The 16,255-nt window shown below is 39.8% G+C and overlaps 1 protein-coding gene across 9 annotated transcripts in view; it reads right to left on the reverse strand.

Annotated features, from left to right (window-relative positions):
* CADPS (calcium dependent secretion activator) overlaps positions 1–16,255 on the reverse strand; it is a 527,814-nt gene that overhangs the window by 32,697 nt on the left and 478,862 nt on the right. For all 9 annotated transcript variants that reach the window (XM_055134465.1, XM_055134464.1, XM_055134468.1 and 6 more), the window contains 2 exons: positions 13,165–13,197; positions 7,827–7,934 (listed from right to left, as the gene is read on the reverse strand). In XM_055134465.1, the coding sequence (XP_054990440.1) occupies positions 7,827–7,934; positions 13,165–13,197 (141 nt within the window). The remainder of the gene's footprint in view (positions 1–7,826; positions 7,935–13,164; positions 13,198–16,255) is intronic.

The raw sequence follows: 16,255 nt of genomic DNA on the forward strand, positions 1-16,255 counted from the left end.
GAATTTGTTTTTCTGTTCTAGTATGTATAGTAATGTGGATTTTTTTTCTTTTTGGGTCATACCTGGCAATGCACAGGGGTTACTCTTGGCTCTGCACTCAGGAACCACTCCTGCCAGTGCTCAGGGGACCGTATGTGATGCTGGGAATCGAACCCGGGTCGGCCGCGTGCAAGGCAAACGCCCTACCTGCTGTGCTATCGTTCCAGCCCCAGTAATGTGGATTTTAAAAGCAGAGCGAGTGGACTGAAGGTTATGTCCTTTAGCCTCATACTTGAAAATGACAGGGATAAGATGACCAGGTTATAGTTTATAGTCCAATTAAAATTTGAAGTGTATGAAAAACTCAGTTTCACACTCACTGGGGCTTAATTTCTGATTGACAAATTCAGAGAAAACGCTACTAGAACATACAAAGGAATCTCCTCATGGTCTCGAAGTAATTTCTATCCAGTTACTAGTCCAAAATGTCACAAGATTCAAAGTAGCTATACTAGCACAAGAAATACTGAAGCCTGGACCCTAAATTTACTCAGCCAACCCTGATATCAGGGCATTATTACAAAATAAAATTCATATATTTCTCCACATGGTCAACTTGTACCCTGGCCTCTGTGGAGCTTCTGCTGTTTACCTGTTTGTTTTTTTTAAATAGCTCCAGAAATTCTCCTTAAATTTATTAAATGTAGAGAACAGCTTTTAAAAAATCTTGGTTGAATTATGCTGTTACTAATTATGTCTAAAAGAACTACTTGGTTGAATTCAGCTTGATTTTTTTTTTTCCTCCCCAAATCAGTTCTATGTTTAGATAGTAATAAACTCCTCCAGTCTACAGAGCAATTGGCACAGTTGTCCCTTTAAGAAGCCGGGATCACGAAAAAAAGGACAGCACTGGCAGGAAGAAATTTAAAGCACATCACAAACAGGCAGGGTGTGTGGCCCAGTAACGGCTCATTACTGCACACACCTACATAAAGAATATTTTGGGAACAAGTGGAGAATTTTGAGTTTGGACAGTGTATTGGAATTCTATCTACTGACACAAAAAATGAAGGTCATTTAAAGGAGAAAGCAATTTTTTTCATTTACTCCTTTTGGTAAAAAGTGTAGAATGTGTATCAGAACACAGAAAAAGATCCCAAGAATAAAAATACAAGTAATAATCTCTATAATAATAATAAACACAAAAGTAATAAAACCAATAATAAACAAGTAAAAATCTAATTTTCTTAATTGGGCTTAATTCTTAAATTTCCTAAGAATTTAGGAAATTCTTAATTTCCTAAAAATCTAATATATATAACATCTATAAAAATAAAAAAATTTGTCATTCCTCTATTTCCCCAAATAACTTCTCAAGTTCAGAAGGTCAGTTTTGACTTTTTGCTAATGCATCGTGGTTTTGTGGAGGGAAGAGAACCGGGTCATTTTAAAGTCATTTGTAGCAACAAATAATTCCACAAGATAATAATGAGACTTCTAAATGTTCAACTAAGCCTGTTAATATCTATTAAGTTATTAATCATCACAAATATGGTAAAAAGCCAGTTTCCTTACAAATGGGTAAACTGAGGCCCAGAAAGGCTAAATAATGCACTTGAAGTTAGATAACACAGGGGTGGCAAAACCAGAATTCTACTCCTGTTTGCCTTACTTCAAAACCCCATTCCTGATCTTCACTTTTCTGCTGATTCCAAAACTTTATTTTACTGAAAGCAGAAACTGTAGCAGATAGCTATACATGCAGATATTGCAGGCAAGCTTGGAATGCTAGCAAAATTTTTACAGTACCTTAGAATGAACATGGAGCTTTGCTTAACCAGAAAAAAAATGAGGGCTGGGAGTAGCATTTCCATTGCAGGGATGATGATGATGATGATGATGATGATGATGATGATGATGATGATGATGATGATGATGATGATGATGACGATGATGATGATGTGATGATGATGAAGTGGGGGGGGGGTGGCTAACACTTACCAAATGCTTCCACAGAGCCTGATGCTTGCAGTTTCCCCCTCATGCCAACTCCTGGAGAAGGTTCTGCATGTTATCATCTCTGCTCTACAGATGGTTTGGCTGAGCCTCTGGGATTAAATACCTTGTCCAAGGCCACCCCAGCTCATAAGCATTAAAGGTGAAGTTTGAAGACTAAAAGAGACAAGGCCTGTGCTCTCTATACAACCGCTCCCATTCCGGATAGTTAAGCCCCCTCATCATTATAGAAGAGATAACTCACTCTCTCAGTGTCTGCAGTGCCTTCTGCCTTGATTTTCTCTCATCATCTCCCCTAGAACTGCAATTTACTTTACTCTTGAATCTTCTGCACCTTTACCTTGGATTATACTGGTAAAAGTAGTTTCTTTCACCTGCACAGTTGCTGATCTACTTTGGCGACGTAGCCTAGTTACCAAATGCTTTTCTTTAACTTATTCTTCCGTCGTCTTCACTTCCTGCAGAGTCTGACTCCTACTTTGATTGATATCTGTTTACGAGCCTAGCGCTTTTGTAATTTAATAAGATTATTAAAATAAGGTTATCTGTGGCTTCATATACAACTCCAGCAAATACATTTTAATAGGCAGAGGGTCCATTTTTCAAATTACCCTTTTAAAGGGAAATATTCACACTCAATTATTGTGCTGACACATAAAGTGGACAATATGCGATTTGATAATGGAACAGCAAATTAAAATCTGTGCAAGGCAAAGCATACAGAGCAGTCACCCCATCGAATCCAGATCGTGCTGCCTGATTAAGTGCTTATGAGGTGGTGTGGTAAAGGCCCCTTTCCTGATCTGATAACTGCCACGGAGAAGCCAAATGCAGAGTCAATCTGCAAATACTTAATCCTCCAGAAGGCAGATTAAGTATATAATTGACCTATATAATCCACGTATCATCTCTAGGCAAATGCTGCCTAGTCCTGCTTCACAGGGACCTGGAGAAAGCCAGCCTGGATACGGCATTACCACCAATGTGGATTCCATCCAAGTTCGAGATGGCTTTTTAATCACTCATCTCTGAGCCTGTGAGGTTTAAGCAGATGAATTCACCCTAAGCACATCTTTTTTAATCCCGATTTTCTTCTCAGTCTGTGTCTTCAAGAAGTACAAGGAGGAAAGAAAATAAATTAATTTTTGTTTAGACCTTGAAATCTTCGTCGCTTCTCCTGATGATTTGATTTCTAATTTCAAAAAGTGAATTTTTGTTTTGGGGAAGATGTTGAATTAATCACCAGACAAGGGGGGGGGTAAGCCATCTGCATGATTTATGGACACTCAGGCTTTAAATTGCTGTCTCTGAGTTATTTCTTGAAGCTCGTACTTTCCTCCTCAGCTGCCGCGTCAGGAATAGGGAGACTCTTTTGGATCTTTATTCAATATTTTCTTTTAAAAGTCAGCAATAATTTTCAAAGAAGGCCATGCTTCCCCTTGAGTCCAACCGCAGATTCTCTTGTAAAAATTAAGCATTTAAAATATAATTGAAGTTCATATCTTTGTACATATTGGAGCTTCAAATCGTTATGTCTTTTGTTTCAAACTATTATTAACGTCTACTTTACAGCAAGGAAAACACATTTACAATTGCATGCAATTTCTTTTTAGAAAAATTTCAAAAATGCACATGTGAAAATAAATAGCTGCATGTCTGAGGTATTATGGGAAGCAATTTATGGATTATTTTTCCCTCAGCCTTTTATATTGGACCATTCCTTAGGTACATTACCAAAAAAGGATCACCAAAAGGTATGTCACTTATAGAAGGACTATGCAAATCAATTATAGCAGTTAACAGGGAAACCTTTACTATATTAAAATGAACCAGCTAGCTGTCATATCTGAATGCACTTCTTCAATAAACCTGGAGAATGCCTATTTTTTAAAAATAGGTGCAGATGAATTTGGAAAGCTGCTCCTAAGTTACATAATAAAATAGATAAAAATGCAGAACATTAAATATAGAGCCCCAAATGTTATGTCGATAATCTTCCATAAGAACCCAAGTTTCAGCCAAAAGTACAATGATGAAGTAGAGGTAGAGAGAATGAGAAAGAGAGAGAGAGAGAGAGGAAGAGAGAGAGAAGAGAGGAGAAATGACAGAGGAGAGAGAGAGAAAGGGAGAGGAGAGAAAACCCTGAGATAGAGTCTGGTTAAAACTCATGAGAAGATGCACTCATTAAATGACCAGCTACTAGTCCAGATGCTCTCAGTTACTCACTTACAAACACACATTAATGCCATCCAGTCTTTTTTACAAGGCACACTGAAAAAAGGCATTTAAATAAAAAAGAAGGAAGAGGGTTTAGTACATTAAATAGCAAGAACTTAAAGGACGTATCAGGTAAATAAAAATGCGACTTTGAAACACAGCTAAAATACAACAGGAACTCGAAGAACATGGCTTAAATGACAGATGCCAGCAGGAACTGAAAAACCAGAGAATGACACAACAGTCAGAATCAACAACCCCCAAACAGCAAACAATTTTGGAGATATATATCTTTTTTCCCCTCATTCAAAATGCTAATTTTCTATTATTCATTTTTGCCATTTATCAAAATGCAATTAATTTGGAAGAGAAACCTCAGATCAACAAGTTTTTTTTTTCCCCTCAGAAGATTTCTGCCAATTGTTTAGAAACCTATCCCAGAACTACTATTATTAGGAATGGTGTTTAAGGACTAAGTCATTGCAGCAGGAAATGTAGGGTGGCGGCAGGATTCACAGACCCTGATGCCTTCACGTTTCTATTTCCTTGTTTAGCTTGGTGGACACGAGAGCCTTACAGGGCATACATGGAAAGAAATAAACACCATGCTTGAGGAAACAGAAGCCGAAAATAATCAAACATGTTGGTAATCTGATGTTTTGCTGCTAGATTATAGAAAAACAGTAAGTACTGAATTAAATTACTGAGACTGCATGGTAATGAAGCTTTTTGAGATGCTCTGGGCTTTTCAAATGACAAATGTTTTAAATCCATGACAGATTCAATAACTTTTTTTGCGCTACGCTAGTTAGGTTGCCTAGCACCAATATTCTGTAAATTAGGGGAGAAGGTTACTGGAAAAGTAAGAAAGTAAATGGCAAAGAAATTTTCTGTAAGTAAGATTTTATATTTATTTATTTTTTTATGGTAGAGGGTGATGCTCAGTGAAAGACTGTTATGGTTAAATCTGAAAAATCATGTACTCAAAAGAGTATAACTTCCTCGTGAAAACATAATCAGGAAAACAGGAGTAAATTGGAGATTTCACAATGGTCCTGATGCTATTTTATGGTGGTCACTGTCATTCAACAGGGGCTGGAAATACTTGTGAAAACATATTCTTCATAATACTTTCATTATTAATTAACATGAAAGGCCAGAGGGCTAGAATTTACTTGTGTTCTTCAATGGTTGGACAAGTCCACTTTTACCATCTGTGTGAGTCAAGGCTACACTTTTACTTTTTTTGTTTGTTTGTTTGTTTTTTGGGTCACACCTGGCGATGCTCAGGGGTTACTCCTGGCTCTGCACTCAGGAATTACCCCTGGCGGTGCTCGGGGGACCATATGGGATGCTGGGATTTGAACTCGGGTTGGCTGCGTGCAAGGCAAACACCCTATCACTCCAGCCCCTACACTTTTACTTTTAAAATAAACATTCAGTTGCACTTTCCTTAAAAAAGAATTACAGAAGAGGACAATTTGTTTTGCTGATGGGGATGGAGTAATCGTGCTAGGGCTTTGTCTTGCACACCACCGACCGGGGTTCAATCCCTGGCATCCCATAGGGTTTCCCTAGCAAAGCCAGGAGTAATTCCTGAGTGCAGAGCCAGGAGTAAACCCTGAGCATCACCAGGTGTGACCCCAAAGCTGAAAAAAGAAACAATTTATTTTGCTGCCTTCAACAAAGCTACCTCCTCCCCCCCTTCTACTTCTAATTAAAAAGAGAAAGAGGGAAGGGTGGGTTATTTGTCAATGCGCTTCAGACTCAACTGCAGAGTAAACATCAAACTCAGTACTAGATGTTTTAAAGAGCTGGGGGCTATTCACACACACATTCTTAGAGGAACACACACGCACACACATATACACAAGGGCCACACAAAACTGAAAATCAGAAGATACTGATCAAAGGGGAAAGAAAAAAAGGCAACCTAGGCATTGAAAAGAACAATCCACAGGCTTCTTGAAAATTTTTGGTTAGGAATTTAATTGAGTGGAAGTGGGCAGCGTGTCCACAGTCATAACTGCAGACCCAGGGGTGCAGCCTGTCTCTGTTTTCAATGCCTATTGGATGGGTGATTGCGCCCCAGACATTCTAGGCTCAGTACTTTCATAAAGGCACGCATGCAGAAGAAAAGGGAGAGGCCCCGCTGGTGAGCTTTATGCATGTATGAGGCATTCTCAGTGGATGTGGGTCATGCTAGAAGATGTACACAGGAAGATTATTTGATTCTAATTCATGCCACTTGATACAATGTGATAAAACATTTGACATGAGAGATAAGTTCCATTTTAATCTGAGAGAGGCCAGGTGGGAATTAAAACATAAGAAGGGGTTTCTTGGAGAAAGGTGATGCGGGAGGGAAGAGCGAGATACTGAGCACAAAAAACGGGGATGATTGGAAAAGAGGAAAAGAAAAGAGGCTTTCAACACACAAGGAAAGCAAATGAGCTGGAAGACAAAGCATGTAAAAGTCAGAAGCTGCAGACGACTAAGACAGTGCCAACAAATGAGCTCACTTAGCTATGAAGCGCTCACACGCGCACGCACACACTCTCAATGTACATTGCTGAACACAATCACAGAAAAAATATAGAAACATGGATTCCATAGTAGACCAAAACACCAATGTTCGGGCTGGCACGAAGAATACAGAAACCTGGACAGGAGGAGCTCACGCGTCACAAGACAGAAGTATGCTGCACAATTCGAGCCACACGGAGACAACAACACCAGCATCCATGCACTCTGGCCGGGTCTACACAGGCAAGATTCAGAGGAAAGTGGATGCAAAGTATCTGGCTAAGTGAGGCACCCTCATCTGCATTGGCATGAAAAAGGCAGGAAATTAAAACAGGTTTTTTTCCCCCCCTCAGTGGCTTGCTTTGGAAGTGCAGGTGCCATCAATAGTGGGAGGAAATAAGATTGCTCAGTAACGATTAACCCCTCTAAAATCTGCACTTTCTGAAGTTCAATCTGGGTCTGGCAGCCTGATGTACTTGCTCTTTGCACACTTGCTCATTCTCCCAAATTTTTGCGTGGGTGGTTGGGCAGGGGGCACTTCAGTTTAGAACGACTTGAACAGAAGTGCTTGCCAAAACTCAGGGCTCACTCAGAAATTCTAGTCTTCCAGAAAGGGAAGCTTTTTTTTTTTTGGTAGCAATAACCATGTGGTGTTCACTGCACATCTGCATGCCACAGCTAGTGCCAAGGAGGAATCACCCTCAGGAGAGGGAGCTAGTCTCTGACCCTGCGACAAGAACATCTTCTTAAAGCAAGGCCAGATTGCAAGAGGAGAACCATGACCAAGTAAGGTCTTTGCCAGTTAGAGGAAGCTGCCTCCCAAGCTTCTGCAGAAACCAGCCTGCTTGCTGAGAGGCTGTGCGCATCCTACATATCACACAGATTGGGACTGAGACACGGCCACACCAGAGTGGGTTCAGAACAGACACACAACAGATAAGAGCCTAAGGCAGCGGGAGAGGAAGAGATTTGTTTGAATCAGGACCAATAGATTTTCTCAAAATGTGACTTATCCTCCTGTCTCTTATTTTGTCACATTTTGGACGGTCTCCTCCTTGCTCTTCAAGGAGGAGAAGGCATTTACTTACATCAAATAACCTTTCTATATACATCTCCTCATTGACCTTATCACGAAGGACATCCTGAGAGTGGCGAACGAAAGTCACATAGGCATCGGCCACGTCCATCCCAGGTTTCTGCAAAGAAACAGGAGAACATGAGAATTGAATTTGAAGACTTAGGTTCTTCCTCCATTACCCACCCAATGAACGTCTCCCCATTTCCACTCCACCCCATATTGCCTTTGCTGGAGTCTGAAGCTGGAGTCTGAAGCTAGCCACAGGAGCTGGACATTCTCCATCATGCACAGTATAGTATATTCATAGTCTGGGCGGTTGAAACTGTTATTAGAATCTGTTCTTTCCAGAAATCAAGTCTGGCTCGCTAGGGAGTTGGGAACGCAGGGTCTTAGAGATATGTTTTACTATGACTAATTTTTTTCTGGCCAAAAAGCTATTTTAAAAAGGAGGCATTCTCTGCCTTTTCTTTGCATTGAAACACCCCACCTCCACCATTTACGGTTACCAAAACATGCTATCTTTCACGCTCTGTCCATAATATGTTATTCAAAAAGGGGACTGCCAAGCCTTCATTGATCCCCTTTTCCTCTTTAAAAAAAAGACTGATGGCATGCTAAGTAAAGAATCATGTTTCCATCTATAGCCCCTCTTGTCCAAGTCACATTCAGAGGGGTGGTTTAACCTGGGATGTAGTGAGTAGTTGCTAATCAGTTTACTCCTAGAAGACATTTAACCATTTGTCTCTGCTTCTCAGCCTCATAGATAGCCCTGGGATTTAAAAAGAGGGGGGAAGGGGGAAATGTGAGAAGGATTTAATTTTTAAATAAATTAGATTTTCTGGAAAGGTAAGCAGGTGGTTTATCTAGGAGTTAGGAAATGTTTTATTGCAAGAAAAGGAGGGGGAAAAATGAAGCAGAATGTGCACTGCTTGAGATGTAGAAATCAAAGTTATCTCCAAAGAAACCTATTAAAACACTGTAATATGGGTCATTAGGAGAGCTGCCACAAACCCCTTAAATTTCCACAGTTGATATGTATGTTTGCTAATAACTAAAAAGATTAGTTTTCATTACTGTGATTTACCTTAGATCACAAAGTATCATTTCTCTACAAGACGTGACTGTCAGGCACTGCAAATTGAAGTTAGTTAACACTTCTGTGTAATTTCCAGGGTGAAAATGAGGAAGGTTTGGAAACAGTAGGACTGTATATTTTTTTTCCTGATACAAAGCAAACAATTATCAAGCAAAGGGCCAATGCTTGGCCCCTAGGATGCTAGTAACATTTCTTAACACCTGCTGAAACAATGACAAGGTATTAATTTGAAAAACAATGAGGACAATCCAAAGCCACAGTAGTCAACTGTTACACTTTCAAGCAATTTTCATTGAAGGGACTGAGCAGGTTCTGTGATGGTCCTATAATGGTCGTCCTCTATGATAACGAAACAATAGCGGTTCTCCAATGAGATGTAAGCAATAGCTATCAGTTCTCTCCTCTCCCTTTGTAACCACATTCTTGGTAGGGGTGGGGCCCCCTACCTGGGACACTGGAGAAACTTATAATTATTGTTTCCATTTATTCCCACTTCATGTTTGTGACATATTTAGCCTTTTCCTGGACAATAGCTTAGATCTAAAGAGAAATTCAGCAGACCTTAATGGTCATTTTCATCATCTTATTTTCTCTAAATTTACTATTCTCAAAGGGACTTTGTATCAAGCTTTTACAACTTGGATTAAAAAAAATGGTGTGGTTGAATTCACCCAGGCTGTTCAGAAATTCCACCACTTTTTAAATCTTTGTATTTTGTTTTGCTTATCTTCACAGCATTTACCAATATCTGACATTATGTTTAACAAATGTATTTATTAAAGAAATATAGTGTATATAAATACAGATTAAATAAATATAAAAAAATATATTTCTTTCTTTTTTTCTGGTCTGTCTCCTCATGCTTTAAAAGTTCAATGAATGTAGGGACTTTGGTTTCTTCTATTGTAATCCAGCACATACCGTGGCTTGCCTTAAGGTAACTGCTCTGCAGATTTTTGCTGAATGAATGTACCCATGAACGAATACACACACATTCTACCTCCTTTGTAAAGCTCTTCAGTACTACTACATGGATTTTTTACTGGATCCCCCAGAAACTGAAATGGATGAAAATCATTTAAACTTCTATGGGCCTTGGACACACTATTTATTGAGATAATAGGATGCACTCTCTAATGGGATTAAAGTTATTGTCAAGGATTCTATGATCAGCTAAAATAATGTATGTCGAACCATAAAATGCCATACAAACACGAGCCACAATGATCCTCCCACATTCTCAACATATCACTTCATAATCTTACTTATTTTTAGAATCAAGACGATAAAAGGGGGGGGGTTCCAGAGAAACCAACATCAGAATAAAAGACAAAGTCTGCATGTTAATGTGTAATTTTCTCATCCACAGTCTCCCACTCATACCACCTTCCTTTTTAACCAGCTTCATGTCTAATTCATACACATGGGCTTTCCATACTTTAAAGGACCAAGGGTGGCGGGGGTGTTGTCTGCAACTGGTACACTGGTAAGTGGGCACTGTCCCTGCAGAAGGCTGCTGATCTGTAGCACCTGCTGTGTAGATTCACCAACTGCTGGGGTTCTAGGACTATCCAGGGCACAGGTAAGCTGCCCCTTGACATCTAGGGGTCCTGGAGGGAGCAAGTCACCATGAAGTCCCTGGGAGATACCTGCTCAAACTGATGATCTTCAGTCACTGAGCAAAGGTTCAAGGTAAATGCCCTACTTGAAATGGCAGGGAAGCAAGTATGATGCATTCTAAAATAAAAACTATAGGTAAAAGTTTTTTTGTTTTTTAATATTTCATATTGTTAATTCTGTTTGTATTTTTGTGTTTTGGAGCCACAGCCAGTGGCACGAGCCACAGCCACATGCCAGAGATTGAACTTGAGCGCTTGCATGCAAAGCAAGTACTCAGACTGCTGAACTATCTCTCTGGCCCACAATGTTGATTTTTCAACAGGATTTGGAGAGCTGGAATGGGATGTAAAGTTTAAGAAAGCACATTAAACAAGAAATAAAGAGATATATGATGAGCTCCATTCAGGTGTGGAAAACCTATTTTGTAAGAGTCACTTGTGTGACTTGGAAAAGCATTGTAGCTTTGTTGTAGCTTATACCTGGTTACTTCAGAACGTAAGACAAACAAATTCAAGTCTTCACTATCTTCAATAACCCTAATTAGGAATGCAAATCTGCCAATCTAATACTATCTCTCAGACAAAGAGAGATGCTTTGGGGATCATGAAATGTTTTGAATGACTGGTAACAGTACTCCTCTCTATTAGTGGGGATAATTAAGAGACAAATCTCTAAGGTAACTAATGACTAGTCTGCATACAGAACTAAACCAATAGTGTGCTCGCCAAAACCCTCAAAGGGTAGCACAGATGAAGGCAGAGTTTATAGTTAGGGCAACTGGAGACATGATTTTATCTAATGGTTCTTATAGTTAGCAGCATATGAGCTCTATTTTTTTTAAAGGTACAGATGCTTATTACATGCTAGATCATCTCCTCTGTCTCCCTGGAGGACAGAGACTACTAATTCATTTTTGGGAAGCCCTAGCCAGACTTCTCATGTGGCATCATTTATCCACAAACACAGGATGACAGCCCAGTTGGATACCTTTAGGTTGTGGTAGGGTTCCTCTTTCCCCATCCCCTATCATAAATCAGCACCCTGCTAGCAGGAAGTAGACTGAACCACATGAAATTGCTAATATTTGACTTTACAGACTTCTTCTATCAAATGCCAATTGCAAGTATTGATTGCTAGATCAATTTTACCTTATCTGCTAGTCACCTTCCCATACCAGAGGTGAGGTCTCCCCTCTGCCTGGAGGCCAGAAGACAGACTCCAGCCACCAGATCCTAAATTAGGAACCTACATTTTTGTTCTACTGCTTTGGTAGAATCTGCTATCATCAGATTCGTCCTCTGCTTGCCCACATGCGAGGCTCCCACTGCTGCAATGTCTAAGTGTCTGGATAAAGGTGCTCCCTAATTGTTCCATGTGCTTCCCAGTCAGTCCGCACCACAAGCCATGACCAAGGTCATAGGTCTCTTCGAAGGATGGAGAAATTGGCCCAGAGAACTGGAATATTTTGACCTGGAAATTTAAACACCAGGTTTTGGGAAATAAATTCCCTAACTTCTATCCCTAATGCATGTCTGTGAGCTTTTTCTATTCTCCATTATAAGGACTGTCTACCTGAAGGAGTCTGAGGTCCCTCGATGAGAAGTATTATAAAAATTCAAAGCATAATTATTGATTGGACATTCCTTCATTAAACAAACAAAATATATGCTAATGTTAAATTCACTCCAATTTTCCATTTTGCCATCCTTTGAGAAATAAGCCAATAAACCATTACACACTTAGCTTCCTGGGGAAATGAATTTAAATGTTAATATAAATCCTTTTAGAAAAAAAACAAATTTCCACAAATAAGTATTTGAACAAGGAGAGTACTTAACCACGTTCAGAATGAGAATCGTTCAGTATGAGACCCTTGGTGGCTGTTGAGATAAGCTCTCTAAATTTAATATTTTATAATAGAACTCACACCTCTTTTGTTAGAAATGGAGAAACAGAATCATTTTCTTTTTCCCTTTATTGCAATATATTTAAATCGCTCCAATTTTATTTTGCTAATAGGCCGGGCCAAATCTGTCTATAAATGTAGCCTGATTTATCACAGGTAATCCCACACTCAAGCATTCCTGGGTTGTACTTAACCTCAATTTAAATGTAAATTTTGGGCAACTTCTAGTGCTTTATCTGTGAACTTTGCAAGCTCTCTTCATTATTGAGGTCTGCACTAATTATAAACATTCTTTTTTTTTTCCGGTTTCCTTAAAACAAGAGCAGAATGGACCACCCAAATAAAAACAAATTTAAATCTTATTTGTTTTTAAAATACTGGCACCCGCAGGTCCATTTCTCACTCATAATTCAGTGCCCAAGGTGTACAGACAGGACAGGAGGAGAGAAGGGTGAGAATAGAATAGAAATCTATGTAAGGAGCCAAGGACAATGAAGATGGGAGTGAATTCAAGTTATCCTCACTCATGGCTTCTTTTTCTGATGAAAGAAATCATACCCTGGTCTCATCTGAAAATTTTTATCAAGAAGTATTCTTGGCTGCCCTCCTTCTGGTGATTCAAGTCAGGAATATATAATTCAGCAACAATGAATGCAAATCGCACCATGAACATTTTCATGAAATTTTGAAAAAATAACCCCACAAAAGCAATTTTCAAATACTCACAGGTACATCCACATATTTGGAAGCTGCCTTCACCTAAAGAGGAAAGAAAAGAGGAAAATGAGGCTGGTGTTTATGTTTAATTGTTCACAGCTCGATGCTGTATCACCAGCAGAGTTAAAACAATATGCTGGCACATGGTGCTGACCAGGAAACACAGAAAGGTACTAAAAAATAAAATCTGTCTGCTATTTTCTTCCCAAGCCACAGAGACAGAGAGAGAACAGAGAGGGAGTGGGGGGGGCACAAAGATGAGAGAAGAGAGGAGGAGAGAAAAGAGAACACATTTTCACGAACCTGTTTTCTGTAGGTTGAAAGATTTGCAGTTATCTAAGAATAGTTGTGCTTGGTAAATCCAGACCAGTCATTAGGGTGGCTCACAGGTCTAGATGGCACAAGAGTGTGGTTCAGTCTCATACCTTGGGTCTACATGATTTGGCTGCAAGTTTGTTCTAACCGGATCCTTTATCTCTTGGTTTCAGTTAACTCTCAAAAGGAGAAATCATGGTGGTTATAAGTGGGGGCATCTTTCTTTAATTTTGTGATGCACAGGGGTCACTCCTGGCTCTGTACTCAGGAATTACCCCTGGTGGTGCTCAGGGGACCATAGAGGATGCTGGGAATCGATCCCGGGTTAGTCGCGTGCAAGGCAAATGCCCTACCCGTTATGCTATCGCTCTAGCCCCAAGTGGGGGGTATCTTTAACTCAAAGGGAAATGGGTACTATGGGCTTTGGTGGCAATCATAACTATTTTTGTGGGTCACACCCAGCAATGCTCATGGGTTACTCTGGGCTCTGTGTTCAGGGGTCACTCATGTGGGGCTCCAAGACCACATGGGTTGCTAGGGATTGAACCCCGGTTAGCTGAGTGCAAGCCAAATGCCCCACCCTCTGTGCTCCAGCCCCCTCCATAACTATAAAAATCCAGCAAGGAAGTGTGGGATGTGGTTATGAAATTTATCTTCCATTTTAGAGAAGGGAGTAGGGCGAGTATTCTAATGGGGAAAAGCAATGAATTTGGAGTTAGGCTCTGTGTATGACATGTAAGCTTTATAGCCTTGGGCAAATCACTATCCCTCTTTAAGCCTTGATTTCCTCATCTGCAAAATGGAGATACTAATAGATACCTATTTCAGTGAGCTGATAGAAAAGTGAATACATATGAAGTCTGGGGAAGTAAGAAATGAATGAGAGATAAGACCATTTATGAATGAATGTGGATGCTGTGAAAAGCCAGCTGGGTTTTAGAAACAAACCTATGGAGCACGTCTGATAGTCTATGGTTAAATTTCATTCAGGTCACACATGTTCTTGCAGACAAAGGTGAGACTGACAGGCTACATTTAACATTTGGAGCCAAAGAGAATCCCCACTTTTATTGGAAACTGCAAAGAAAGATGCACACAAAGCAAGTAGGATGACTGTTTTCTCACTGATAGACTTCCTCTTGCCATGTGACTTAAGAATATATGCAATATATGCAATCACAACTCCTACCCAGGACAGGTGCTCAAGGAGCATGTTCCATTACTGCTTTTTCTTGAAAAGCCATTTTTCAAAATACTAACTCCCAAGGAACTGAGGTTAATAGGATGGGGAAGGAAAGAGTTCAGAATTTAGACTGAAAAACTTTCTAAAATGTATCCCCTGAATTCTGCCAGGAGTGACCTCTCCTTAGTCAGGAGTAAGCCATGAGCACATAAAAAGCAATGACAACAGAAAATTTCTAAAATGCTAGGACCCAGGGATAATGACCTCATACTTCCTAGCATTAATTTCTAGATTTCTGGAACAGGTGATGCCAAACTTTACAAAACTGGTGGCCCAATGAAGTGACAAAATGTGAGAAAATGTTTCATAAACTATAAAGAGCTGAACACACATTTATTAACTATTGAGAAGACAATTGATTCTTTTTATTATTTTAAATAATGTTTTAAATTGAATCACTGTGAGATAGACCCTTACAAAGCTGTTGATAATTAGGTTTCCGCAATACAGTGTTCCAACACCAACCCTGCACCAGTGTACCATTCCCAACACCAGTGTCCCCAGTTTCCCTCCCATCACCTCCCATCCCCCACCCTGCACCTGCCTTTTAGGCATTGTGATTTGCAATACAGATACTGAAAGGTTATTTTGTATATCCCTTTACCTACTTTCAACACACAGTTCTTGTCCACTGTGATCATTTCCAGCTAGTATTGTCATACTGGTCCCTTCTCTATCTTACCTACCCTCTGCCCCATACATACTTGTGGTAGATTCCAAATATTGACCAGATCTCCTAATCCTTGTTTTCCCTGGGTATTAGTCTTCTACTATATATATTTTTTACATAGCACAGCAGGTAGGGCTTTTGCCTTGCATTCGGGTTCAAGTCTCTGTCCCTCTTGGAGAGCCCGGCAAGTTACCGAGAGTATCTTGCCCACTTGGCAGAGCCTGGCAAGCTACCCGTGATGTATTTGATATGCCAAAAACAGTAACAAGTCTTGCAACAGAGACGTTACTGGCGCCCACTTGAGGAAATCATTGAACAATGGGACAACAGTGCTACAGTGCTACCACAAAATAATGCAATCATTCCATATTTGTCCCACTCATTCTGACTCATTTTACTCAGCATGATAATCTCCATGTCCATCCATCTATAGGCAAATATCTGACTTCATTTTTCCTAACAGCTGTATAGTATTTCATCGTGTAGATGTGCAATAGTTTCTTTACCTATTTATCTGTTCTTGGGAGGACAATGTATTCTATCTTCTTGAATCATTGCCAACACACAAGATATTTCTAGATTCTGTTGTTACAAATTCTCTTATAAGCCTATGTTTTTCTTGCAACATTGACTGCAACTGCAATTGAGAAATTTTGTACAATATTGTACAGCCACAGGAAAATGTGTCCTATTCATAGCTTTCCTCCCAGTGACTCACTTGGTACCTGGTTTAGAAAGGGCACTCAGCAGACATGTGCAGAACATGTACTGGAAGGAAGGGGTGGAGAAAGAAGAAGAGTAAGAGGGATAGAGGAAAGAAGGCCTGTGATTAGTGCCTCAACTCTAATATAGTTGAGGAATAAACACAGGAT

Source organism: Sorex araneus, chromosome 4 (assembly GCF_027595985.1).
Source record: "Sorex araneus isolate mSorAra2 chromosome 4, mSorAra2.pri, whole genome shotgun sequence".
Classification (NCBI taxonomy): Eukaryota; Metazoa; Chordata; class Mammalia; order Eulipotyphla; family Soricidae; genus Sorex; species Sorex araneus.